General features: G+C 48.3%; 10 protein-coding genes across 10 annotated transcripts; 9 read left to right on the top strand and 1 right to left on the bottom strand.

Moving 5' to 3' along the window:
* Window positions 1-823: 823 nt before the first annotated feature.
* Window positions 824-2,329, bottom strand: N7519_008958 (endo-1,4-beta-xylanase; the record flags this gene model as incomplete). The annotated part of the gene is made up of 10 exons (XM_057295731.1): window positions 824-913; window positions 968-1,033; window positions 1,096-1,184; window positions 1,252-1,281; window positions 1,342-1,430; window positions 1,486-1,631; window positions 1,687-1,808; window positions 1,870-1,918; window positions 1,978-2,018; window positions 2,074-2,329. The coding sequence occupies 10 exons, from the start codon at window positions 2,327-2,329 to the stop codon at window positions 824-826; spliced, it is 978 nt and encodes a 325-aa protein (XP_057143613.1).
* Window positions 2,330-3,906: 1,577 nt separating this feature from the next.
* Window positions 3,907-4,902, top strand: N7519_008957 (uncharacterized protein; the record flags this gene model as incomplete). The annotated part of the gene is made up of 1 exon (XM_057295730.1): window positions 3,907-4,902. One exon carries the CDS (start codon window positions 3,907-3,909, stop codon window positions 4,900-4,902), a length of 996 nt encoding a protein of 331 aa, XP_057143612.1.
* A 5,097-nt stretch (window positions 4,903-9,999) lies between these two features.
* On the top strand, window positions 10,000-11,656 carry N7519_008956 (DUF2841 domain-containing protein; the record flags this gene model as incomplete). The annotated part of the gene is made up of 6 exons (XM_057295729.1): window positions 10,000-10,092; window positions 10,158-10,365; window positions 10,431-10,892; window positions 10,952-11,040; window positions 11,118-11,136; window positions 11,211-11,656. 6 exons carry the CDS (start codon window positions 10,000-10,002, stop codon window positions 11,654-11,656), a joined length of 1,317 nt encoding a protein of 438 aa, XP_057143611.1.
* An 844-nt stretch (window positions 11,657-12,500) lies between these two features.
* Window positions 12,501-14,079, top strand: N7519_008955 (glycerophosphocholine acyltransferase; the record flags this gene model as incomplete). The annotated part of the gene is made up of 2 exons (XM_057295728.1): window positions 12,501-13,294; window positions 13,347-14,079. 2 exons carry the CDS (start codon window positions 12,501-12,503, stop codon window positions 14,077-14,079), a joined length of 1,527 nt encoding a protein of 508 aa, XP_057143610.1.
* Window positions 14,080-14,548: 469 nt separating this feature from the next.
* On the top strand, window positions 14,549-16,307 carry N7519_008954 (MRS7 family protein; the record flags this gene model as incomplete). The annotated part of the gene is made up of 4 exons (XM_057295727.1): window positions 14,549-14,615; window positions 14,679-14,792; window positions 14,837-15,180; window positions 15,252-16,307. 4 exons carry the CDS (start codon window positions 14,549-14,551, stop codon window positions 16,305-16,307), a joined length of 1,581 nt encoding a protein of 526 aa, XP_057143609.1.
* A 427-nt stretch (window positions 16,308-16,734) lies between these two features.
* N7519_008953 (NUDIX hydrolase) lies at window positions 16,735-18,437 on the top strand (the record flags this gene model as incomplete). The annotated part of the gene is made up of 6 exons (XM_057295726.1): window positions 16,735-16,869; window positions 17,156-17,160; window positions 17,263-17,420; window positions 17,517-17,543; window positions 17,699-18,061; window positions 18,244-18,437. The coding sequence occupies 6 exons, from the start codon at window positions 16,735-16,737 to the stop codon at window positions 18,435-18,437; spliced, it is 882 nt and encodes a 293-aa protein (XP_057143608.1).
* A 360-nt stretch (window positions 18,438-18,797) lies between these two features.
* N7519_008952 (uncharacterized protein) lies at window positions 18,798-20,164 on the top strand (the record flags this gene model as incomplete). Its single annotated transcript, XM_057295725.1, has 2 exons — window positions 18,798-19,694; window positions 19,736-20,164. The coding sequence occupies 2 exons, from the start codon at window positions 18,798-18,800 to the stop codon at window positions 20,162-20,164; spliced, it is 1,326 nt and encodes a 441-aa protein (XP_057143607.1).
* Window positions 20,165-21,861: 1,697 nt separating this feature from the next.
* Window positions 21,862-22,155, top strand: N7519_008951 (uncharacterized protein; the record flags this gene model as incomplete). Its single annotated transcript, XM_057295724.1, has 2 exons — window positions 21,862-21,978; window positions 22,036-22,155. The coding sequence occupies 2 exons, from the start codon at window positions 21,862-21,864 to the stop codon at window positions 22,153-22,155; spliced, it is 237 nt and encodes a 78-aa protein (XP_057143606.1).
* Window positions 22,156-22,454: 299 nt separating this feature from the next.
* N7519_008950 (uncharacterized protein) lies at window positions 22,455-22,713 on the top strand (the record flags this gene model as incomplete). The annotated part of the gene is made up of 2 exons (XM_057295723.1): window positions 22,455-22,529; window positions 22,579-22,713. 2 exons carry the CDS (start codon window positions 22,455-22,457, stop codon window positions 22,711-22,713), a joined length of 210 nt encoding a protein of 69 aa, XP_057143605.1.
* A 1,984-nt stretch (window positions 22,714-24,697) lies between these two features.
* On the top strand, window positions 24,698-25,914 carry N7519_008949 (uncharacterized protein; the record flags this gene model as incomplete). The annotated part of the gene is made up of 5 exons (XM_057295722.1): window positions 24,698-24,781; window positions 24,849-24,870; window positions 25,010-25,039; window positions 25,091-25,182; window positions 25,246-25,914. The coding sequence occupies 5 exons, from the start codon at window positions 24,698-24,700 to the stop codon at window positions 25,912-25,914; spliced, it is 897 nt and encodes a 298-aa protein (XP_057143604.1).
* Window positions 25,915-27,348: the final 1,434 nt, after the last annotated feature.

The following is a 27,348-nucleotide window of genomic DNA, read 5'->3' as shown; positions in this document are numbered from 1 at the left end:
ATGTCCAGGGTCCAAAGGAAGCGGAGCATGTCTCCATCACGTCTCCATCCTTTAATATCGATGCAGCTAGCCCTATCGGAATATTCTTCACCGTATGTGCTCCACCCTAGATAGACCCTGAAAGATCTACCATTCCGCAAGACATCAAATGCCTCTATTCAATTTCTATTACTTAACCAAATAGATATATATACTTCTCTAAACCGTTGTTTCGACTACAGAGTAATGCCATTCACGGTCCACCTGAATAGAGCGTAACATGATATCTGTGGACCCCAAGGACACAAAGGTACAGGATCACTCTTCCTCTGTGAATTTCAACGTCGATCCAGAATACATGTATCACTATGACCAGTGCCAAGAGCCGTAGATAAATACTCTAGTCATGCTTGTTGAGCTATAGGCTACTGAGGAAATGAAGGAAGAAGGAACTATTGCTACGTAGCAATTCTACCCGGTAAAGTAAAGGCCAAGGCCTCTTTAAGAGGCCTAGATCGGCAAACAAGCGCTCAGTCTGCCACCATAACCAGGCATCCTGGGATGGTTTCAAGAATGTTCGCCTCCATCTTCTTCTTGGCATAAATTACAGTAAGAAAGCAAGTTCTGTCCAACTAGAAGAGACCTTCCGATTGATTTAGTAAAGCGAGATTATCCATCTCAAATACAGAATTCTTCAATGACAATGACAACATTCTTTCCTAGCCCTTCTTTACCACCATTCTTCTCTCCCAAAGGTTCCGCATCGGTTGTACACTTCAATCTGAAATATAGCCTGCTCAGTAGCAGACTTCACAGCTTCAGATAAAAATCGAAAGCATCTTGCCTAGAGGGCATCTGCGATAGCGCTGTAGGCCTCCTTGGGGTTATAGCTGGCGTCGAAAAGCAATGGGCTCTCGTCGGCACGCCACGAATCCTAACAAAGACATTAGTATACAGTCATTTTGACCTGGGAGAAATTGGCATTTACCGGGTCAGCAACTCCCCAAACGGTGATTCCGACACACTTTGGCTGGTCCAGGCAAGCCTTGACAACCTGTAAGATAAGAATAGAGATTTAGCGAGGAGTCAATCATATCAGGCATCGTGGAAACTCACGTTTACGTAGTCGGTAGAGCTGGCGCCAGCAATATCAAGCTCGGTGACAGCGACCTCCTTCGTTCCTGCACTGGCAAGAGCATTAAGAGCTGTGAGAGGCTGTTAGCTAGTTTTCGGTCAAGGAGTAAGAGGGTACTTATCCTGAAGCTGCGGCACCGGCACCAGCACTTAGGTGGGTTTGAGAGCCTAGAAAGGAGTGAGTAATTAGTAATTGTACACCGCGAACTGCAATGGTAGGTATCTTACCGATTCCGTCGATTGGGATACCGGCAGCAATCCACTTCTTGACGTGGCTGACCATACCCTGCAATTTAGCGCTGGTGGCGGAGTCCAGGCTGCTTAAGGTTAGAATTGCAAATTGAAAAAAAAAAGCAGAGGGCTACGACTCACTTGTAGTCGTTGATGTAGAGCTTTGCCTCTGGGTCTGCGGCACGAGCTGTTTCGAAGGCGATCCGAACAAAGTCTTCGCCAAGGACTCTGGAGAAGACACTGTCACGAAGGGTACCATCCTCGTTGAAGATTTCATTCACGACGTCCTTAGATTGATCAGTAATGTAGCTTTGTGGAACTCGTATTATGGGCACAACATACCCAGGCGTAGACTTTGCCCTTGTACTGCTTCATCACCGTGGTGATGTGGTTCTTCATGACATCCGTTAGGGTTGTCTTGTCCGTGATGGAATCGACCCAAGATGGGAGCTGGGAGTGCCACACTTGACGAGTTTAGCTTCTCTTTCTGTGATATGTCTGAATCTTAGGGCCTCGGGCACTTACCGAGAGTATGGCCACGGATCAGCTTCCCGTTTGTCACGGCAAAGTCGACCTAGAATGTGTAAGGACCAGGCAAAGAATCAATTGCGGTGAAAGAATCTGGGTACGTACCAGATAGTCCGATCCTGCGAAGGAGAACTGTCCCTGGCTTGCTGTTTTGCAAATCAGCTTCTGATTCTCTAGTTATCCCGGGACATTTGTACTCACGCTCAGTAGCATCCCACTTCATGCTGTTCTCGGGAGTCAGTTGACCGAAGTTAGCCTTGATGATTGCCGGGGTCTTGGGGTTCTTGTTCAAGGTGCCCTGATCAGCAATGTTTCCCAGGTATTTCTTCCCGTGGGCTTTGAATTTGGCATCAATGCTCTCAGAGGCTTGTCGGGATTCAACGGTTCCGGACAGCGCTTGGCCAGCGAAAAGCATAACCAGAGCAGCTGTCTTGAGTTGAATCATATTGGGAATCATGTTGGTTCTCCGAGTCGATGAATGAAAATGAGTGTGGTAGAAGACATCGTCGGGGAGGGATGGAGACGATACTTATATAGAACAGGAGCCAGCATGTCTTAGGGAAGAGAAGTTCATAGTTGAGATATTAGCTAAAAGGGGAAATCCTTCCCTGATACAAAACGGGGCTACATCATCTATCTCGTTCACCAATGGAGAACGGATGTTATGTGTTTTATCCAAAATTCCAATAAATAGCTCGGATGAAATTATATTCGACCTCTTTTTAGCCTAAATTTTCACAGAGAGGACTTTATTCTGGGGCACGTAGTAACTTGCACTTTGGATACTATCAAACCACCAGCCTCCTTTCGGGTACATGGGCCTATTACACAGTTCTAGCCCTGACATGTAACAAGGGGTCCACAACTCTTAGCTTTTGATTCAGGCAAGAACAGCCCGTGTAGTTAAAATGAAAAAGGGGTCCTAGTTGTGGAGATGACGTCTATCACCTCCAACAGGGTCTCTCGAATATCCAAATCCTCCGAGCCACCCCCGAGCAGGAGTATATCTTGACATTCTTCAAAGAGGTTTTTTTTTTTTTTCAAGGCCCGCTTCTTTTACTATAACGGGGAAGGGGTGCTTGCCTATTTTATCCAGGATTCTAGTAAATACTTAGGATGGAATGATATTCCATCATTTTTTAGCCTAAATGCTCCTGTAGAAGACTTTAGTCTGAAAGATATGTGGAGTAGTAACTTAGTCTGAATCCTATCAGATCACCAAAGTCCTTTTATATATATAGACTAGGCCTATTGTGAGTTCTCGCTCCGATATGTAACAAGGACCCACAAGTGTCGGCTTATACTTAAGGGTAGAATAATCTGTTTAGTTGAAACGAAGAGGGGGTCCTCCCGTGTGGAGACCTCTATCAGTTATACCTCGGAGACCATCCGAAATAGCGAGCTCCTCCTTCGCCAAGTAGGGGTTGCCTCGGTTTCAAAATAAGCTCAGCCTTTTTTCGATTTCCCCGCTAAATCCTCCGAGGCACTTCCGAGCAGGGTCACGTCTGACGTTCTTCAAAGGGCTTTGGGCAAGGCCCAAGCCACACCGACAAGATAGCAAGCATTGCTTAGACTAGTGAGTTATTTTGTGAAACAACAGTATAATGACAAGGCGTCGGTGAGGAATCAACCCGTCTAGCATCACCATCACGACCCACAGCTAGATTCATGATCTCTGCGATGCATTTACCCAGCCTCCGTGTGAAGACAGGCTTGGAATGGTTAAATTGATACGGAGTTCATGTCTGTACCTGTTTCTATCAAGGCAATAGTCCGGCGGACTAAGGCTTCTGGCTAATGTAGTTTATCCTGGACGATCCCTCTGAAGGCAGCAAATCAAAACCATTCCAAGGGTCGTTTCTTGACCGGTTGAAACATTGTGGATTTTAATATAGAAAATGAGGAATTAGTTTGATCCATTCGGCCGGGCCAAACAATTCGACTTATAAGCCGTACTGAAGTATTTATGCGAGGTTAGCCCCTGCTCCAAGTCTTCAATCAAATAAACCATCACACACTACAATCTTGACGACAATGAGATTCTTCAAGTCGAACACTGGCCTGGCGTCATCTGGTATACTGTTGCTCGCATCAGTGCCAGCTGTCTTCGCCGACTGCGCGCTCCCGTCGACTTATTCGTGGACATCAACTGGTGCTCTAGCGAATCCCAAATCCGGCTGGCTCGCACTCAAGGACTTCACCAGCGTGGTTTGGAACAACAAACACGTCGTCTACGCATCAACCGCCGATACAAATGGAAAGTACGGCTCGATGACCTTCGGCGCCTTTTCGGATTGGTCCGGCATGGCAACTGCGAGTCAAGACGCAACGAGCTTTACAGCCGTTGCGCCCACTTTGTTCTACTTCCAGCCAAAGAACATTTGGGTCCTGGCCTACCAATGGGGCTCGAGCACATTCACCTATCGAACATCAACTGATCCTACCAATGCCAATGGATGGTCAGCGGAGCAAGCCCTCTTTTCCGGAAAGCTCCCCGCCGCAGACAAAGGCACCGCCATTGATCAGACCATTATTGGTGACTCGACGCATATGTACCTTTTCTTTGCAGGAGACAATGGAAAGATCTATCGCGCCAGCATGCCGATCGACAATTTCCCTGGAAGCTTCGGAGCAAATTACGAGGAGATCCTAAGTGACACTAAGAACAACCTGTTTGAAGCAGTTCAAGTGTACACCGTCAAGGGCCAGAACAAGTACCTGATGATCGTCGAGTCAATTGGAGCACAGGGGCTGCGGTATTTCCGTTCATACACCTCCGACAGTCTCGGCGGTTCGTGGGAACCCCAGGCAACAGACGAGAGCAGTCCCTTTGCCGGAAAGGCCAATAGCGGTGCAACCTGGACCAACGACATCAGTCATGGTGATTTGGTTCGAAGCAACCCTGACCAAACAATGACCATCGATCCATGCAACCTGCAACTCCTCTACCAGGGACAAGAGCCGAACGCCGGTGGTGACAACTACGATACCCTACCGTGGAAGCCTGCCGTCCTGACTCTGAAGAATTAAAGGGGAGTTTGTTATTTGGCAGGTTGAGAGGGGAGACGAAGACGTGAAGACGAAATTGTGAAATTTGTGAGATGATGACTACGCGGATCGAGATATGAGGCAGAGGGCTCATGAATTCTCTGGGCTGATTATGTTACTATTTGCTAGCACATCCGAACATAGGTACAGAGTACAGTCTCTTTCATCCGCTACGTAGCATAGCATAGTTTCGTTGAAAGTAATCCGTACAGGTTGTCCAGTTGCCAGGGCGTGCTCGGTTTCACTCAGTGAGCAAATGGCGGCAGGGGTGAGCATTAAACCGGTAAGGCAGAAACCACCCGGTATATATAATCGTTCCTACAGTTTAGCTACCTCAAGTAACAAAAAGACGCGATTAAATCGATGGAAGAGAAAAATATTGCGGGATACAAATGGTTGTTCGTAAAGGCCTAGTGTCGCGAAACTACGACTAAAGTGGGGGGAAAAGGGCAGGCAGGAAAATACGTATGTCAAGGCAGAAGATGACCATAAATATTGTATTGGGTTCATAAGAAGTATTTCTACTGAGTATGTAGGTGGAACTTGATTAAATAAGCTCTAGGACTGAAATGAGATTGTTCCACTGTGTAGAGATATATATTGCTAGAATCCCTTCCAGCTCGAACTCTTAAGACTAGTGCTATCACACATTGACAAAAAGTATAAGAAGATTTCAGATAGGCCTGTTGTATTCGCACGCATAGAATCATGTACAGTAGTTTCAAGCTCCATATAGACCTAGGTATACCGAGTGCCCGAGTTTGATACCAAAGCTCTGAGCAACTGATGCTGTCTGCTGGAGACTTCCGACCGAACAAATTTTCAGGACTTTGGTAAACAAGTTTGGTGATCTCCGCGGCGTGAGACACCACATCCAGTTTGGAGACAATTGTCCTGTATCTGAGCACAGAGCTACGTAACTGCTTCCACTAACATGTGTACACAGACCTACTCTGTGCGAACCAGGTCCGAGGACGTCGACCATCGAAACGGTGTGCCTGGCACAAATAGCACCGTAGGTATGGATGAAATCCGTGTTATGACCTCTTGTCTGAAAAGCCCGCAAAGACTAAACAGTGGCTTATTGGAGAACCGGGCACGAACCGGTAGCCTGCTGCTCATTGACTCAAGGCGATCAGGAGTGAGGCTACCATTGGCATTACCTAGGATGGCTGGTCGTATAACCACGAACCAGAGTGAGCCCGTGCGGCAACCTTGAAAGGCAATGTCAACACGAACCGGTTCGTGCAAACAGAGGGCTTAAAATTGAGTTTCCCTAGTCAAGCTTGCAGGGAAGTTGATACGGGAAGAGACCCGCTCTCGATTTTGGGTCTGATCTCTCGGGTCCTTGGGTTCCAAGATAGTTGGAAAGCTTAAAGGGCATTCCGAGTCAGTGAGGACCCACTGGCATCTGGGGTTAAAGTCAGTTCCCGAGTGATAGTGTGCAGCAATTATTTCTCTCTGCCTTCAGGTCTACTGTGACTGGTCAGTGTGCTTGACACAAACTTTCTATATTCGGTTCGAACCTGGATAGCCAAACGCTTATTTTTAATCTGAAGTCGAATTGGTTCTGGACTCTCCCTTGACAACCACCGAAAGTGGTGATATTCAATACAACATATAGCGCTTTCCACGTATAACGACAGTGGCCGAGAAAAGCGAGAGTGACGGGACCAGTGACCACTAAGAGTAAAACCAAGCTTTGACGGAGTACTTAGCCAATGGTTCTAATCTCCTTCCTGGCGACTCGACGCCAAATACGGTGAGAAACAACAGAGTCATCAGGTGCACCCGACTTGGGTACAGTCACCGCCACCACCAAAGTAACTGTACTCCCAACGAGCTTTGCAAATCATGCCCAGCGTCAAACCCCCCGGACACTACAGAGATGGCTCAAAGCTCAAAGTCAGAATTCCAATAATGCAGGTTTCCTGCACCAGTATCCTGGTACCAGGATTTAGCCATCTGCACCCAGCTAGCAATGGAAACGGAATGTCAACAGGCGGGAGTACCGGGAGCACCACCCGCCGAGACGCACATATTCCTACGCTCAATAATACTGTGCAATATATGTGTATCATGTACAACAGGAATACTGGATGTTCTGTTACGGAGGATAAAAATAAAGCGAAATAGTATTGTCAAATATGCAATCCCTCAAGGTGCTGTGCAACAGTCGCAGTACATATAGGAGCAGTTGGCGCCCACGGGCGGATGGCGATCTGCTTATGCGCATAATGTGGTCGTGATAAGGGGAGATAGCCTGTCGATAATATACAGAATAAAGAAGTACAATAATAAAATTGACCGTAATACGGTACACCGTATGTAATCCGTTGTTGATCATTTCGTCTCTTGGGTGTTACGGCCCGCACATATACGCAAGGGACGCATGTTTTTTTCCACGCCACTTACTGATGGGGCTTTGTATCCGATTCCCCATTCACCTGTGGGGTTTGTGCAGCCTTCCGGTGTGTATTACAGAGTTTGGGGCCAATGCGGCTCAGGGGATGGTAATGTACATATTCTTGTTTTTCTGGTCGGCGTCTCAGGTGCAATGTACCCCGCCGTATTTTGTACCTCGCCCCGTGTTGTTGATTGCGTGGAATTTATATTTTTGGGTTCCTTTTCTTGCTTTTGCCAATGAATAATAAGGCTGCCTGGTAAAGAGCGTCGGCCACAGTATCCAATAGATTCCACACGTCGAGCCATAGGATATATAGGCCAAAATACATCAGGCAGATCGGAAAAAGGTATGAAATGCCGATACTTGCTAGATGCCTATTTTCGAAGTCAAGTGCTGGCTGACTGACTCAAGTCGAAAACCTATATCGGGCCCCATCGAATAGCATCAGATAAAGCGACACGGTTACATTTTCCGTGTTTGTGGCTAGGCCCAGTCCAAATAGCAATACTACCAGGCCCCCTTAAAAAAAAAGCAAAAAACCAAGACAAGACCCAAGAGACGGTAGCGGAATAATAACACTAATACAAAACGACACTCCAGCATAACATTGGGCTTTGCTACAGCTGCAGTCCCAGCCGCCGCAGGCCGAGATCCTGGTGGCGCTAGCTAATCATGACCATTTTCAAGTGTTGACTATGCCGGATACCAATGGGCCCCGAAAAAAGAAACAATGCCTAAAAACCATATGATCAATGGAGCGGTGATCAAATTCGCGGTGATCAGCTTCTTGGTCTGCTATCCGCGCTCCCCCGCTCCTAGTAGTAGACACCGTCGATCCGGGATCAGGGAATCGATCCCAATGGTAGTTCGAGTTCAATTAACCTTGGAGCCGTTCCTCCTTTTGGATATAGACTAAAACCGTCCTTCGCGTTTCGAAGAATGGTGCGACTCTAGCTCCGGGTTGCCACGTCCACTTATGCATCATGCCGTAGGAGAGCAGAATTTGGAATCACGGCTGAAGAATCCATGCTAGTGGCGATTTGATGCATATCTCAGCTGGTTTGTACTTACACCATGCTGGGGAAAAAAAGAAAGCAAGAAGCAACCGTGAGCGAAAGCAAAAGCCCCCAAAAAAAAGGAACGATGAAGATTAACCAGGATTAATTTCTTGGTTCCCGGTTTTGGTATCCGCACGTCCGGAACCATAAAGCAACTTCCGCGAACTGGAAAATAAGCTCAAGATTCGATGGTCGCGTCTGGGGCCTTGGACCTCGGGGGCCTCAGCGTTGGGACAGAGGCAAATGGAAAAGTTTCATCTCCAGGTCATCCCCGTTAGAGATTAGGTTGGCGAAGGGCCGCACGGACAGTCGTACTTGGGCCAAGCGTCCGGTGGAGATAAACACTGTGTCCATATTAGAAGCCTGACGTTACTATATTACCCACAAATTCCCGAGAAAAAAGGAAAGAAAATCAGGAAAGAAAAACCACTGAGCTGTGGACGCAGCCGCGTGTACTATGTAGTACTTGAAAAAGCCCAGTGGGGTGACGCACTGGCAACGCAAGTAAAGTATCCATACGGAGTAGATCCATAGAGGTGGGCTGAGACTATGCATTAGTCAGTGGTCCATTAGCTTCCAGGGCTCTCTTGGCTTGCAGGGGATGATCTCAGAGGCGTCGAAGATGACCGCTCTTCTTCATTATCACTTGTGGTGGCTGATTTGGCCAAGGGATCGCCAATCGGTCAATACAATTGGATAGATAAATGTTTCCATGTTGGTTATTGGGCTGTCGCTCGATCAGGTACACCTCACAACTCCTGCCATGTCTACCTTTTTTTGATAAACCGAAAGATTTGAGGGTAAATTTAGTGTATCGAAGCGGGAAATTTATTTATGGATACAACGGCTTGCTGCAGATAGCGTACAAGTAGTGCAGATAGCGGGGACGGGGTTGAGAGATTTGGAGGTATTTGGATATATCTGGATCATTTGATTTGTTGTTTTGTTCGAACATTTGACGATCTTTGTGGCTGGCCTCTAACCGAAGTTGAGACGTCCCAAGAAGTGTTCCAAGGTTTGGGCCGATCTCGGATCCCCCGACAGAACCATGGGTCGAACAAGGTTATGTGACACTCCTCCATGGATCACAGCCCTAACGTGCGTCAATGCGCAGAACGGACTCGACCCATCGACTACACATTGCAAAGGGGGAGAAGTGGATGGTCCAATCACGAGATGCAGAAAGAATTGATACGGAAGCTTTCGTATTGCCACACGCTCGGCTTTGCAGCTATTCATTTTTCCTTGCATTAGCACCAAGCCGATCCGTACTTTCAGGGGACAGACTTCTCTGTCATGTGGAGATATGCCAATACTCGGGGTCTGGCGTCGGAATTGGGAGATCATGGACCACGGTTCTGTATTATTACTCCGTGGTTGTGGTATATGTATCTCGCCTGGACCCTGTCCCTGATCGAATGGCCCCGGATTTCTTATCCATCGGCAAGCTGCGTGTACTCTTCTTTCTATCAATTCACACCTTGGGCCGATTGTTGAGCGAGTCATTTCCATCCTGTATTCTGGAATTTGTATTTGCAAATTTACTACGTTTGACAAGCGCAGTGAGCCTCGACCTTGCAGATCCGATTTTCATCCCCTGTACTATCTCAAAATATGGATATGAATCGTGGATACCCGTTTCCCGGAGAGGTGCTGGAGCGAAGGCACTCTGATACGTGCATTCCGCAGCAACCACCCGTGCACATGGTAATAGAATTTCCAATTTTGAAAAAGAAGGCAACAAGTATCAAGTTTGGCTAATAATCAGATAGCAAATTGCTCCTAAACAACCCCATACTCATAACGCCGAATATACCCACCCACACTTCGCCATGATATACCTCGACCACAACGGTCAATGGCAACTACAAGCCTCGCCCTCAATCGCAGGCTGCGAAGGCGCCATCTTCACACCAGATGTCACAAACAAATTCATAGAAATGACTGGCCAGGCCCCACAAACCAATCCGCAGTTCACAAGTGAGCCAGGTTTCTAGAGTCAAAGCCCCAGAACAAGAAGACTGACTTCCTTTGTCTTTCTGCAGACCCAACCCAAGCACCCCACTCCCCTTGGGACGAGCAACCATCTTCGGGATGGGCACAAACCGGTCAGGCGAGACCGGCCGAGATGATTCCGTTTCAATGGTCCTCACAGCAAAGCCGTAAAAAGTCAAAGCGGTCCGGCGGTATGTCCAAGGCTCGACCTAAATCTAGCTCGCCGCCGCCTACTACACCTCCACCCGGGCGGACTGTCCTTCGCGTCGGTAACCGGGCACTGCTGCGACGGTACTACGAGAAGGCATTCGAGGATTTCCAGCAGCTTAACTGCCGCGCTATTGCAAAATCATACATTAAGCTTGTCGAGCCGAGGAAGCAGGTTCATTACCCGTACAACGGACGCAGGGTTATTGCCGGCGTCTCACAGCGTGTTGACCCGGAGTTCACCAAGCCTGCGTGGTGGCCTGCTGGTGTCTTACACAAGGAGCCTGATCATCTCCTCAAGCCTGGTGAGCATACCCTTTCAAGATCACCGAATGAGACCGTGATTAATACTAACTGATAATAGACCGACTGCGACTTCTTGTTCATATCCTCTGTGAACTAAAGGATAGCCACGGAGTCACAACAGACAAACTGCGAGAGGCTGGCCAAGATGTGAGACGTCAGATTACCCTGCCCACCGGCTGCATGTTCTAGACGAGATCTACTTTGTACGACAAATGGAAGAACAGTACCTGGATGGTGAAATCGGTATGCGTCACACTACCCTCACACAAGGCCCAATCAGCAGTTCCACTAATCATGTTGCTATTCTTGTCTTATAGATGCCAGTACCTTGATTCAGGTCACACAGACACATCTACCAGAAGCAATCTTCCCAGACAGCGATGAACTATCATCCCGTGCACACGCAGCACCTGTAACAGGTCCTGTGGTTGAGGTCGAACATGACATGCACGACGCAGGTGATAACCCCGGCATTCCTGCGCTGGAAGAAGATGACTCAAAGCTACACCACTCGCATAGTCTGCCCCTCTCACCCACCACTAGCGAGTCAAGTGGTCCACAAAGCCCAACAGGCAGTTTCGGCTACCCAATTGGTATGGCACCATCAGTGCATGTAATACCCCCTCTCGAATCTGCCAATGTCGCAAAATCTATGCATCCAGACCCGAGTTATCTGTCTGGCTACTACTCGCAGCCATTTGTATCTGATAAAGGGCCCGAGTTCTGGTCACATGCCAACCCAGCATCGCAGTTTGGATATTGATACTGTCATGTTTCTTATTTTTTGTCAGTACAGACCTGGAGTTGAGCGTTTGGCTGGACACGGATACGGGGTTTCGCTGGTTCCTTTGTCTACACTAGTATATATATTTCCTTGGGAAGGGTTGCCAACTCGCTTTCGTATACGACAAGTTAGGGAGAATGTGCAACAAATTAATGGAACTCGAATGCAGCAAACTAGAACAGTGCAAGTAGCAATTCAGAGTACAACATTGGTGACCTTCCAAGGTTGGAAAAGGGACCCGACCTATAAAGTTTGCTGCCTCAGGCGACAACATCACACCTGGGCGAAGGCAAGCCCCTGATTGGTCCCGCATGACGATCCCCCCAACGCAGCTTCTCCATCCAACCACAATTCACATCACGGGCACACCTCAACTTCTCACTTTCTTGCTGGTTCCTGTTCGAGTATCTTCTCTACTCTCCCGACCTGCACCAAAAGCAGCAGCAGTCCTGTATCGCCGTTTCTGTGTCATGCGCCAGTGAGTCCAGACTTGTTTACTCTGTGGATCGCCAACCACAGTTCGCCATCCTCACCTTGTGAGTCCAATAAACGCGTGATCTACCGATAAGGTAAGCTTGCCGGGTTCTTTTAATTGCCCCTCATTTTTTTTATATAGTGGTCGTGTGTCTCGAGCACTTGCGCCTGTCTGGCACATATCTACTAAGCGGTGCTCTTTGAGCTTGTTGCAAATATGGGGATGCTAACCTTGAATCGTTTCCTCAGTCGACCATATCCCAACACACGGGACGGACCGACGATACTCTGCTTTCAGCGACAATTTTTGATGGAAAGCACCAGCTCGAGAAGAAAGTCTGATCCCGCCATGTCAGCCGAGCCGTTGGCTTCCACGCCAGGGCTGGATGAGATCGATGTGCCCTTTCCTCCAGACGACTTCACGGACAACGATGAATTTGGCTCTCCTCCCGCCTCACCAGGAAGACTGTCGCGCAACGGCTCCTTCTCAAACAGCAGCTCGTACCAGGAGGACTGGGAGTCATTTCCGCCACTGGACAAGCTGACTATTTTCGACCTACTCGACAACATCCAGCTCTCCCAGCGCTTGGAGAAATGGCAGCAGGCCATCGCCATACAAAAGGACAAGGTGCGCAAGCAGCGGGAGAAACTCAAGTCATCTTCTTTGAACGCCAAGGATCGTGTTGTGGGTGAATGGAAGCGCCGGGCACCGACCGCCGATGAGAAGCTGGAGAAATATCGTTCTCGGATGAAGCAGGGTGTAGAGCGCCTGGGCAAGCAGTGGAGCAAGACGGTGACTGTCACCCTGCAGGAGAAGGTGTCTTTTATAGCTGGTGTGCTCAATATCTTCATCAGCGGCTACCTGATCGGTGCTTGCCCGGAGTACTTTTACATCTGGTTTAGCGCGCAGCTGGCATATTTTATGCCCATCCGCTACTACAGGTACCATGCGAAGGGCTACCACTACTTCTTGGCCGATCTCTGCTACTTTGTCAATCTGCTTTGCATGCTGAGTATTTGGGTCTTCCCCAACTCGAAACGGCTTTTTATCAGCACCTTCTGCTTGACTTTCGGAAACAATGCTGCCGCAATCGCCATGTGGCGTAACTCTATGGTCTTCCACAGTATGGACAAGGTTGTCAGGTACGTTATATATCGAAAGGAACAAAGTTCGTTCGCTCATTTGTCTCTGCAGTCTCTTCATCCACATTATGCCACCGGTAACTTTGCACTGCATCGTACATTTGACTCCGGTTGAGAAACTCAAGGAACGCTTCCCTGCTGTCTACAACATCAAGTTCAGTCAGCCCGGAGACCCAGAGCATTATGGCCTTGGTGCCATGATACTCTGGTCCACGGCTCCCTATGTGGTGTGGCAGCTCATGTATCACTTCCTGATCACCGTGCGCCGCCGCGAGAAGATCGCAGCCGGTCGCCCGACCAGCTTCACCTGGCTGCGCAAGTCATACTCCAAGGCGTGGATTGGGCGATTTGTGTTGAGTCTGCCTGAGGCGCTGCAAGAGCCATGTTTCATGTTCATCCAGTACGGATTTGCTTTATCCACAATGATTCCCTGCCCGATCTGGTTTTGGTACAGATGGGCCAGCGGTCTGTACATGGCTGCGCTATTCGTCTGGAGCATCCACAATGGAGCAACTTACTACATCGACGTCTTTGGAAAGCGCTTCCAAAAGGAGTTGGAGCAGCTCAAGACAGATGTGGCACGTTGGCAGAGCTCCCCCGAAGGAATAACCAGTCCTTTCCTTGTCCCTGAGCCCAGTCCTCTCAGTGAAGCTATCAACGCGCACCACGGGGATAAGCGATCCAGTGTCGATCGAATTCCCTTGTTGGATACTGCCGAGGCGTCTTCTACTGATGTCCTGGAGCAAAGTTTGAACAAGGACTCCCTTGTTCGTGAGCGAACTTGAACCTTAGGAGACATAATCTTTGCCGTCGTTTCTGCCAGTCTTTATATACCCTGATTTTGTTGGTTTCTTTTGTCAAGATTCAACCTTGAAATTACTGAGCGAGCCTTGTTTTAATCGTATAATTGTACAGAATAGGATATCCAGATTGATATTATCCAGATTGATATTTGCAAAATGAAATACTTGGCACCTTCTTAGGTCTGTTCTAGAACTCCGTCTTTTTAACCCCGAGCAAAACCCGAGGCGGTATCGGCTGTCACGTGCAAGGTGACTGCCGCAGTACATCACAACATCTCATCGCCGGTTCCAGGACATTCCAAACTTTTTGTGACCATCAATTTATTGTGATTTTTTTTTTGGTTCATCCCGTGGACATTAGGACTAATCATTTATTTCATTATTGTTGCACCTACAAACTCCTTGGTCGTTGCTTCGAGCGCTTACTTTCTTCGCCGAACGTCTCCCGCAAATGTCCGCTACCATGAGAACGACCGGTTTGGTCCGCGGAACACCTGCTTTCCGATCTGCGCTGATCGGTAAGTGTTCAAAGACCTCAAGGAACTAAATGGCAATGACAGTCGCTGACACTTCCTCAGCAGGCCGTAATCGTTCCAGCGCACTCAGCCCAGCCTCCATTGCAGCCCGCAGCCTTCTGCGAAATGGCCGCGACCTGCCATCCCAAATGTCGGCGCTTGCTGTTCTGATCCCTCAGCGTGGATATGCGACCGAGCAATCCACCTCGAACAATTCTTCTCAGAACTTCCCTCCCCCGGGTTCAATGCCGAGCAAGCCAAGAAGCCGCTCTCCCAAGAACAGACCACGCAGTCACAATCTACAGTCGCGAAGACCCAGCCCGCCGAGACACAGTCAACTGTTAGCAAGCAAACAGATGCTGCAGTTGCCGCAAAGACAAGCACGGAGGACCAGAAGTTGGCCGAGAAGAAGGCGGCGAAAAAGTTGACGCTTGGACAAAAGATCAAGAAAGAGTTGCAGCACTACTGGGATGGCACCAAGTTGCTTTCCACCGAGGTCAAGATTAGTTCGAGACTGGCGTTGAAGATGGCCGGTGGTTATGAGCTCAGTCGCCGGGAGCACCGTCAGGTATGATTGCGCCACCAGGAATAGTTCGTTCGATATTTTGTACTGTTTGGCTAACCTAGGTTTGTTTATAGCTCCAACGTACTACGAAGGATCTTGGACGTTTGGTTCCATTCTCGATGTTCCTAATCGTTCCCTTCGCCGAACTCCTGCTCCCCGTCGCCCTAAAGGTCTTCCCAAACATGCTCCCCAGCACCTACGAGGGGCAGAAGGCCCGCGATGCCAAGGCGTTGAACCTCAGATCGACCCGCAAAGAAGTTTCTGGCTTCTTGCGCAACACCATACGGGAGAGCGGTCTGCCCTTGACCGCCGCCACCGTCAAGAACGAAGAATTCACAGACTTTTTCCGCAAGATCCGCACCACCGGTGAATCGCCCTCAACGGAGGATGTTATCAAGGTCTGCAAGATCTTCAAGGACGACCTGACCCTTGACAACCTGTCTCGCCCCCAGCTGGTCGGTATTTGCCGCTACATGAACCTGAACGCCTTTGGTACCGACGCCATGCTCCGGTACACCATCCGACACCGCATGCGCCAGATCAAGCGTGACGACCGTGCGATCTACCACGAGGGTGTTGACTCGCTCTCCGTCCCCGAACTGCAGATGGCCAGCGCCTCGCGCGGAATCCGCACACACGGTGTGTCCCCCGCGCGTTTGCGCGAGGATCTCGACATGTGGCTCGAGCTGCGTCTCAAGCAGGGCGTTCCGTCCACTCTGTTGGTGTTGAGCAACGCCTACCTGTACACGCAGGGTGGCAAGGAGTCCGAGTTCGCGTCGCAAATCGACGCGCTCAAGTCTGTGCTTTCTAGCATTCCCGAGGAGTTGTTCCACGAGATCGAGCTCGAGGTCCACAACGCCGAGGGTGCTGCTACCAACAAGCAGCGTCTGGAGGTTATCAAGGAGCAGGAGGAGCTGATCGAGGAGGAGAACGAGCAGAACAGCGAGAACGAGGGCAAGGGTGTTTCCGCGCCCAAGGATATCGATGATATCGACGAGAAGGAGGAGGCTAAGGTTGAGACTCTGCCTGATGGTGCTAAGCAGGCTGCTGAGGCTAGTGAAGCCTTGGCGGAAGGTGAGCGTGCCGAGAAGGCCCCCGAGTCCAAGGAGAAGAAGAGCGAAAGCTCGTAGTTGATATGAATATGCTGGCGATTTCTTTGTGTTTTGATTTCCTGCATGTTTTGGTTTGGGTTGCACTTGTCATATAGATGGTTGCTTTGGCTCTTTTTTTTTTTTATCTTTTTTTCTCTCCCCTTCAGTTCTCATCCTGTCTTATTTCTATGTTGATAGACCATTTGATCCCCGCCTCTCTACCTTATTTTATTGCTGTGATCTATGTATATTCTATTCCCTTGCTAATTCATACTGCATTCTAACTGTGAATAACTGTAAACAGACCCAATAACTCTTTAGAAAAGTACCTAGGTATTCCCCGATATATCATTAGTCACCTACATTCTCAACCTTCAAAGTTACCTCGGCTACACGGGAACCCCATCTTTCCCCATAACTATTCTACGGAGTATATTGTCGGAGTACACATAAGTTATAACTTGAAATGCGCAGACCACTCAACTTGAACCTTCGGACACTTCGTGCACTTCGTCTCTGTACTTACCCCCCGAACCAAAATCAATTATTCCACTCCAAGCCAACACCCAACATAATGGCCCCCCTAAATCCAACCTCCCAGGTACGTGTAACTTGTTCCTGCAACTACCCGAAATGACCGCGTGTCCACCTGTGTAATGCAAATCTGCTGTGTCCATTTTGCCATGCGTATTATCCCTGTCTCCCCCTTCCTTCAACGGGTCTTAAATTGCCCTTATTTTCTTTTTCTGTCGATCATATCTGGATGTGTATCCAAGGAGGTCTGATGGTTTGAGTTTCGGCTTCAGTCTTTGGTCTTTGGACTTGAAACCTTTTGGGGAAAGAGAGATGGAACATTCTTTTCTTTGTCTAAGACCAGTTCTTCACAGTCAAGGTTTCAAGCCGAAACCTCCATTCCTTTTTTCCCCGTGGATGTCCATCCCAATATTGAAACCCAACCCCATAAGTATATCTGACACTTATGATGTATCCATAGGAGGCAATCACCAGACTCCGAAACTATATCCCCCCCGCCAACAGTGTACGACTCGCTCCCGCTAAGCAGACGGGCGGCTGTGCTGATACTGCTCTTCGCCGACGCCAAGGGCGACCTTAAGGTGGTTGTTACGATCCGGGCTAAGACACTAAGTTCGTGTAAGTCTAAGGGGGAGGAAATACGTGGATCAGCCCTGTTTTCGGGTGCATGACATGGGTTGGTTGTTCGGGACTACGCTAATCTTGTTTTGGTAGATGCAGGAGATGCAGCTTTACCTGGAGGTAAGTTGGGAGTTCAAGGTGAAAGCAAGTTAGAAAAAAAAGGGGCGGGGAAGAGAAGAAAAACCCAATCCGAGTCGGGTTGGACGCCTTAACCTGAATTGGAAAAAGAAGGGAAAAAGGAAAAACATCGACTGATCCTGATCCCTTCCCTGTAGGCCGAGCAGAACACGCAGAAACCGCCTTTCAAACGGCGCGCCGAGAGGCAAGTGAGGAGATCGGCCTCCCCGATATTAACCAAAAGCTTCCACCCCCGTTCAGCGTGGAGCATCTCTGCGAGTTCCCGGCCAATCTTGCTAAAACGGAGGTGGTTGTACGTCCCTGCGTCGCTTTCCTCCACAGCTATGATCCGGCATTGGGGAATGCCGATCCGGAGGTGTCGCTTATTCCTATTTTGGATGCGAGAGAGGTTGAGGCTGTTTTTACTGCGCCATTCAAGGACTTTTTGTGTGGAAATGTACAGAATGGACATGAATGGTATCGTGGATCTTGGGGGATGTGGCATAATTCACACTGGAGGAGTAAGTATATTCTTTTTTATTTCCTACAACATTCTGTAGATGGATGCACCCGAGGGTGGACACGGGATGTTTATTTTTTTCCTTTCCTTTTAAGGAATCCTTCTTTTCTTCTTTTTCTTTGTTCCAAACGAGGAAATAGGGGGCCAGAGTCCATGTGGATACATATGTACTAACAACACTAGTGCACCAGTTCTTTGTTCGAGAAGATCAAGTCTATCGTATCTTTGGCATGACCGCACGAATTATTGTCGATGCAGCCCGTGTCGCATATGCACAGGAACCGGAATTCGAGCATAACAGTCACTTTGGTGATGAGGAGATGATCGCCAAACTTCGTCAGTTGGGCCGATTAGGTGAGAAGGCAGCCCTTAGTTAGGCATATACTTACATGTAAACAATCTAATAAGTTAGTATATTTACGATATAGCCAATCATATCACCTGCTAAGCGGAGTAAGGGCAATCGCCGAACTGGTCCTTGCGTCGGTTCGTTTGACGATGTTTACGTATATGATATTACCGTATATTATTTTAATAGATTATATTATTATAGTAGATTATAATAGGTTAATACCTAGGCAGGTTATAATAGGATAATATAATAAGCTACCTACTATCACCCTTTCCTCCTTACATCTGATATCATTCATATATACCCAACCCTCTCTCTTTGTCTTCAGAATTTCTGTTCTTTGATGTAATTTTATACTTCTCTTTGATTGTTCGACTCTCAGAAAATGCTTTCCCCAACCTTTTCGTATCACAGTCGAATGGCTCCCCCCGTTCGACCATCTCGCTCACTCGAAGGACTCGAGCGAGTAATCCCACCACTCTCACCCAACACTCCCTCTACTCGCTGTACTCGCTCCGAACTCTTCCTCAACAAACCTCTCCCCGCAAGACCCCTTCCCGACCAACCAGAATGTTCGGCTATGTGGAGTGACTCCAGCGACAGCGACACCGAAAGTACCCTCGATAGCCTCACCGGACCCAGTGAACCTCGCAACTCAGCAGATAGTTATCCCATCTTCGTCAGTTCTGGCTCCGACTTCGACGACCTGGTCGATCACCCGGCTCCATCCGCAGATCAGCTTCTGAGACTGTCCCCGCAACCTCCACATAAACGCACGGACTCGATCGGTATCAATATCCCATCAATTGTCGAGCCAGCATCAGTATCAGTATCATCTTCATTTTCCGACACACAATACGTGCGCCCACCGCACTGGAACCAAAACCGCACAGGCACGAACCACTACTTCCGCGAGAAGAAGTGGGATTATTTCCCCGAACTGGCACCCTCCGCGCTCCAGGCCAGCGGCCGCATCAGCCCAAACATGGTCGCGCCGAACCACAAAACCCGCAAAATAGGCAACCCGCTCGATTTCGCCAAGGGCAAGTACCGCTGGCATTCGCTCGACCGCGGCGGGTTCGGCGGAGTTCGCGACTCGATCAAGACTTACGTCCACCGCACTCTCTCGCGCGACTCGACGGAAAGTAAGAAGGAAATTCCCCGTCCGGCGACTGCGCCCATGGACCGGCACCTCAATGATGTAGGAGGTACACTCGGCAAGACAGTCCCCGCACAGCAATCATCCTTGGCCTTGGATACGAAGGTCGCGCGAGCTACATCTGTGACTACGTCGAGCAGCGAGTATGACTATACCAACCACAGGTTCCATCTTCAAACGCCCATCTCGCCGACTTCGCTTACTTCGCTCAGAACACCCACTACACCCCGCCGAAACAGCTCGCTGTTCCGCTGTCGCCATACCAGAAACATGGCCCTGTGAGCTGGGAATCGCCTAAGAAATCTAAGAAGCGGAATATTCAGTTCCCGAGATATAAGTCTTCGCCGGTATTGGATGCGGACCCGTCTTCGTCTTCATCTTCGGCTCCTGACTTGTCGTATGCAAATGCTACTTCTTCTTTGTCTCCGTCGTGGAAGCAGTCCCAACACAATACCCGAGGGGTATTTCTGGGTGCGAAGAAGAAGATTGTGGAGTCGAAGGATAATCGCCGAAGGGAGCACTTGAAGGCTCAGATCAAGTTTGTTGGGCCTGTCAATCCACATACTTACGTGCAGGCGGATCCATGGGTTTGAGGTTCCTTTGCCTTACTGAAACTACGTTGGCTTTGATTGTTTCGTTTTGGTTTTTTGTCTTCCAGCACTCATTACTCATCTCACGACATCTCACGACATATCTATACCTATACCCTCTTCGCTTTACAATCTTGTTCTTGTTTGGTGTTATGGTTTTAGCTGCATTATTTCTCTTCACCCGCATATCGATCTTTTATTTCCCTCCACTCTCCCTAACTGTTTCTCTTCTATCCAGGCATTCATGTCCTATCTCTCCTTCTATACCATTTGTCCCATTCTTTCTGTATCCTTGTTGGCCTTTTGTTTTGAACCACTGTCTGTATTATAGACTTTTGCAGCGAGGATTTCGAGCTTAACATAGTTTGAGTCAGCTCTTTAATTTGAATTACCCCTTTGATTCAATGGATATCACTTCCACTGTCAGGCTCATCCCCTCAATTATTGGTACTCAACATCCTGAAACTAAGTAATCGCAATTAAACTTACCTGCACAACACCTATATCAGACCAGGTATACAGATGCACCTAGTATGGTTTCTTACATGTAAGCACGTACATATACATACACAGACGCAGAGACAGTCGCATCTACTATCCAAAATGACCAACGTGGATCGCCATTGTCAGGCAATCATTCCAGCCATATTTATTACACACCCGCCTTCTTCGAATGTTAAGTCCACTCCGGTTCTAGTCCAGCGGAGCACTTGATAGAATTGTATGTTCTGATTGGTTTGCGTAGGGGCAAGGGTCTTATATTGCAGATCTGTCTGTCGAATATGTATGTAGATAGGACGGGAATGTCAAATTCTACTGGATTCTAAAAACAAAAGGGGTAAACAAGGAACACCAGTTGATATTCTCGATGTCAGTGTAACAGCGAAATCTTTTCCGAGTGCGTGTAACGACAACCTCGTGTCGATAAGCAGTTCTCCTCGGAACTAGCGGTGTCTGGTTCGATGTGTTGTTCGTTGTTATGGTATATTGTGCAGGAATTAAATCAGGTTTTGGGTTCTACTTTGCCGTTAGAGTAAGTAGAATAACGATAACCCCGCTTTTGGATGTCACCGACTTTTCGTGTACTTCGCTACTTGTGGTGGACTGGTATGGGGTGCGCTAATGCGGTGTCTTGCATTTGCTAGGCATTGGATCGGCGATGGTAGTAATTCTACGATGATCTGAATCTAGATCGGATGTGTTGGATTTATCTTTTTATATGGAGTATGTACATATGTGGATATGTTTGATTTGAACTTTCGGGATATGTTCATTTTGATCGAAATGTAGAGTTTTCATCTATGATTCAATTTATTCTCACTGATCTTTCAACCTAGAAGGGGTCTAGTCTGAATATACCTAGGTACCTAGGTAACTGATGAGATCACTTTGTATTTAAGGGAAGTTGCCAAAAGAGACGTACCAGCCTAGTGTGTACCTACCTCATAAGTACCTAGGTAGATCACCTCCTCGTAGAGTAAATCTCTGCAAGTCACACATCACCCAAATGGCCTCGAATACCACATTTGGTATCTGCTCTACCAAATCCTCTAAGCCCACAGAGAATCGTGACCCCTACACGAGCATTCACATCGGGGCATAGGGCCTCGGCCTCTTCGTGACCGGGGTCATCCAGGATGTGAAGTGTGCCTTGATCTCATAAATTTACCAAAAATATCGAACATAACATTACACTGCCAATGCCAACCACCACCACCACCCCAGCAAGGCAAGTGATGGTTGCCCCGACCCCGATCGGTGGCAGTTTTGGACTCCTCGGGCTAATTTTGGTCCTTGGGTTCCTTTTCTGGGTTAAAGTATGTAAATCCGCTGGATTGTCTCTGCGTCTATCGTGCTAATAGATATATGTGTAGGTTCCGTGCGCGTCAGACGCTCCTGAACCACCCACAAATGGTGACGCTGGGGAAACCCCGGCAGCAGATATGCTCGATGAAGAAGATAAGCTTGAAGATGAGAATCGTGACGCGGCTTAAATCGAGAAGCCAATACTTTCGGTGACTGAGCAACGCCTTTGGATTCCCATGGTCCACCTAACCTGATGCCCACGCTCTCCGAGAGAATTCAAGGTGATGACTGCTGGTCATCGTCGAAAAATTTGCGCCAGACCTTGCTACCTCGGAAAGTCGTGTCGTGGTCTTCGAACATCAAGAGCCTGTTGAAAGACGAAATGGTGGCATCGAATACCACTTCTCTGAACCAAGAATTGTTATCCTTGAATCACCTCCGAAAATGCATTTCAAACGGCTCAGCCATACCACATATCGGGTTGTCGATGAACTTTGGACAATGGTCAAGCTCACGCCGTCTGGGGGTGAAGAAGTGTGAATGGGAGCACCGTCTAAACAAAGTATGTCAACCAGCCAAGAGGCGAGTGCTCTGTACCCTAACGCGGACAGGAACTGATTCAATGGAGTGGGGCATACGCGAAGTGGAAGACGAGGAAGAGGCGAGATATGGATTCTCGTGATGCTGAGACTGGAAAGGCCTTTGAGCTCCCAGAACTCAAGAACTTCAACTTCATATCATTCTGAATGACGTTCTTAAACATTTCATGGCAGAGGAAGTCGACCAATGGGGCTTCACCGCGGGAGAGAGTAGTTTGGTCAGAGGGCATCCTTACGGGCTGGGCTAGAGCGAAATTCCCTCACTGCGGACTGGCTACGGGAGAGGCAGGTAAGTTATGGCTCAAGAGCCTTATCATTGCCCCTAAGCCGTAGTAGCAAATGCTGACAGTTGTGGACCATGAAGGCAACACCAGCCGCCTCAGATGCTCGAAACGCCCAAATGTCCTAACCGATGTGAAAGCGACCCTCGAGACCCCGAAGAACCCCCGAGACTCCCGAGACCCCCGCGCCCTCCACCACACCCAAGAAGAAGAAGAAGAGGCAGGGCTCCGCAAAATTGGCCACCCGGCCTGGGTCTCGTCTTGTTATCTGTAGCCTGGGTAATCTGGTATGTAAACTCTTGTCTTGTTCTCTTTGCTGTGTCTCTCATGCTAATAAATGTGCGTGTAGGTTTATCTTTCCTTGACCTACCTTTACTCAGACCCTGGCAAATGATGTCTGGGACGGCGCTCTTACGAGACCATCCACAACTATCATGCAGCCGATTATAAATCGCTCGCAGCCATGTCTTCCTTATGGGAGGAAATAGGAGATATCCTACCCTGTCGAAGCACCCGCAGCACCTGATGACGCTGGGGTACCTCGCACACAAGAAATAACAGCGTCGGCGGCGGAAATTCTGTGGCGAGTAACTCGAAAAGCGCTTGTGAGAAGTGTAGGTCTTGGAAAAGATACCTATTCTATCCAAGAGTGCTTGCGTCTGGCTCCCAAGGCCGACCCCTCGCCCCCTTCTTCAGAAGGTGGACGCCATTTCTATTCCCCTGGAGTTGTTGACCCTCCTCCAGGGCACAGTCTGTCGGCCCAAGTGGCCACAGACATTGATCTCCTGTCAGACCTCAAAGGGAAAGGCAAGGGGTAGGGGGGAAAGAAGTGGTGCCGTGGTCTGTCTAATGGGTCTTTGTGATCATGGACACAATGCTACCGTTGGGGCTTGAAGTATATGGCAAAATGCATCTGATCATCTACCAGGTCATTCCCAACTAGCTTGTTTTGCTTTGTCTGAATCCTTCAATGACCTCGACAATGGGATGGGGGTGGGTAGTTGAGAAGCCCCGAGGAGCCTCCCTGTTGTATATAGCGTAATGCCAGAGTTTTCCACTCCTTATATGCTACATATGTAGATACCGTATTTAGAAGCCAAGTAACACTTTAATTCAGCGAATCCTGAAGCAATTTAGAGCAGGAAATTTTCATGGGTCTTTCTCGTCACTAGAATGTCCAAAAATTCGCTGCCACCCGGACTTCGGTTGCTGGGGCTTCAATGGGCAAAAAAAGCAATTTGCCAAATGTAGAGTATAGGCCGAATTGAACGGTTTAAGCCTCTCTTCTAAATCTTTGGTTATCTCCTCTTTGGGCATGCGTGTCGAGTCTCAGCCTAAGGTAACGCAAACTAAGAAGGGGAGAAAATCCGTATATAACTAGATATCTAAAAAAGGATACCCTAAGGAGACTATTAAAGAGGACTACTAAAAAGAACAACTGAAACGGACTACTAAAAAAGACTTCAAAGTAGTTATAAAAAGACTATCGGAGAAGATCACCTAAGACGGCCACTGAGAAGACTATGGTCATATAAGCGGCCGACTATTCTTATTATAGGAATTAAGCTATTGTAGAAATTGACCCTATATAATTTGTAGGTTATCGAAGCCTAATTTAATATGGAAGAAAAAACAATATGGCGCACTGGCGGCTATACACTGCCGTATGTTGTGTTGATAGTTCAATGCCAAGAGAGATAAGAGATAAGAGCCCCGCGATTCACCGGAGATTCGCTTCGGGTGATCCAGACTCTTGCCCCGATCTGTTTGGAGTCCGACATCTTCCCTTCACCTTCGTGATCTTTGTTTCTACTATACTCTACCTGTACATTCCTAATCCTCTCGGTACCATGACGCAAGAATCCTCACAAGTCGTGCCCCGCTACCTGACCGGCGATAAGGCCGGCCTCCAGGAGTTCCTGGCCAAGTTCGATGTGAGTACACGTTTTGGTCGCATTGATGTACTAGAGAGGTCCTATTTACTGACTGGTCTATGTATAGGTATTCCTCTTCGACTGTGATGGTATGTCCCCCGTGCTCGCCCTACCTCGGCTGTCCCTCCGCGGAGGTCCCCCGCAGTGACTCAGTCGCGTCGCAACAACCGCTGAGACAATGATAATTTAGGTGTTTTATGGTCCGGTGACCACCTCTTCCCGGAACAGTGGAGACACTGGAGCTTCTCCGAAATAATGGTGCGCATTAAATATGAAGTCAGCAAAATCGGAGGCTGATAATCCCCGCAGGAAAGCAAGTGGTCTTCGTGACGAATAACAGCACCAAGTCGCGTGCAGACTACCGCAAGAAACTCGAAGGCTTGGGAATTCCGAGTACAGTGGTTAGTGATACCAACCATCACCACGCCAGGTCATCCAGTGTGCAGTGACTCACAACCGAATAGGAAGAAATCTTCTCCTCCTCATACAGCTCCTCCATATATATTTCTCGCATCCTCCAACTCCCCGAAAACAAGCGCAAAGTCTACGTGATTGGCGAGTCAGGCATCGAGCAAGAGCTCCGCTCCGAGAACGTCCCATTCATTGGCGGCACAGACCCCGAATACCGCCGCGACGTCACACCAGCGGACTACAAGAAGATTGCGGCGGGCGATGAATCCATTATAGACCCCGAAGTCGGCGTCGTTCTCGTCGGTCTTGACTTTCACATGAACTACCTCAAGATCGCGTTGGCATACCACTACATCAAGCGCGGAGCGGTTTTCCTCGCCACGAACATCGACTCCACCCTTCCGAACTCGGGGACTCTGTTCCCTGGCGCTGGCTCCATGAGCGCGCCGCTGATAATGATGCTGAATAAGGAGCCAGTCGCACTTGGCAAACCCAGCCAGGCGATGATGGATTCCATTGAGGGTAAGTTCAAGTTCGATCGTAGCCGGGCCTGCATGGTTGGTGATCGTGCGAATACGGATATTCGCTTTGGACTTGAGGGGAAGCTTGGTGGTACGCTGGGTGTTTTGACTGGTGTTTCTTCTAAGGAGGATTTCGTTTCTGGCGATGTTAGGCCTCATGCTTACTTGGATAAGCTTTCTGATTTGCTGGAATCGGAGTAGAATGGGCTGGAAGATGTCTATCAGATGTACTAGATGTCGCATTTAGATATAAACGCATACGAATCGATGGATCTATCATCTACGTCTGACCGTAGCACGTTTTCTGTTACCTGCAAAGGAGAATGCAAGTAAAACAGCGTGGATAGGAGGGAGGATGGATTGAAAACGAAAGGAAATCAAGTTTCCATCAAGATCAAGAGAATTGAAACGGTGAAACAGATGATCAAAATATATATCTTTTCCTATTGACCAAGATACAGGCATGGGAAAAGAAGAGAAGCAAGACTGCTCTGGGAGAAGCTAACATACCAACGATATATGCAAACAATACAAACAATCTGATCAGACATGTGATCTTGCATGTGATCGGATCGACAACCCTAACACCCTCGACCCCATCAAAGGTGATTCTTCGGCCATTCCTCGCTACTCCGCCCCGAAACTAGCTGACGCTAATCTAAGCTTATCCCATACCCCTTGGTCGTATTGTTCGTATTACTCGCATAGTATACTCGAAGCACTCGGCGTTTTTCCATTGACCTATTATAAACGTGAAACTCTATCTCAAGATAATAGAGGCAGTTGCTAAGAAGCACCGAAAAGAAAAGGAAATGATACAAAGAAGAAATAACTGCTGATTGTATCGCATATGTACAATTTGCCTCAGCACTGCGCCACTTGTACCAGAGCTGAGCAGGAATTCGTAAGGCTGCTCCACTGCTCCATTCAATTGTCCATGTTCCTGAAAATTTTCAGTTCAGAACCCGAGGACGTTCTAAAGATATATGGTACGGAACCCTAATTAACTTCCTTAAGGGGGAATTGATCTCCGCCACGTTTGTTCGGATAAGGCATCGATAAGCGGCTGAAATCCCCGCGGGCTAATTATATGATATCCAACCAGTCCACCCCTATTTCTCATATGGCAAAACGCCTAATATGCACAAATAAAGTTCGGCCCCGCCCTTAGAATTGACCAGAAATGGGCTAGTCAATACGGAAGCGGGATACGCGGAGATCTATAAACCTGATATGCTGACACAAAAGATCTTGATGGAAACCTTGGAAGTGTACGGGGTATTCCTTAAAGGAACCAACAAGCTTCGGAACATTAGGACCGTCCCGATAAAAAGGAAATCTAGAGGATTACGTACTGACTACTTCGAATTGACCCCAAGGATTCCTGTTCAATTGAGAAATACCGGTCTAGTCGGCATATTCTGGATCCTTGTCACAGAGATCTACAACCGGGGCAATCCTCCATACATGACTCGGCCATGCTGATGTCTGCTGAGACGTTAATGGACCGTTTGAAGCTCAAACCGAGGCATGTCTCAGATATGTAAAAAGCGGGCCCGAAGGTTAAAGTATATGCTCCGCTTCAAGCCGTGATTCCATTCGTGAACCGTGGAATAAAATGAAATGCCCCTTCAA

This window comes from Penicillium mononematosum, assembly GCF_028829835.1.
Source record: "Penicillium mononematosum strain IBT 11891 chromosome Unknown utg000005l:1.0-9366267.0:1.0-9372171.0, whole genome shotgun sequence".
NCBI lineage: Eukaryota > Fungi > Ascomycota > Eurotiomycetes > Eurotiales > Aspergillaceae > Penicillium > Penicillium mononematosum.
Note: the sequence above shows the minus strand (reverse complement) of the source record. Positions and strands in the feature narration are given on the sequence as shown.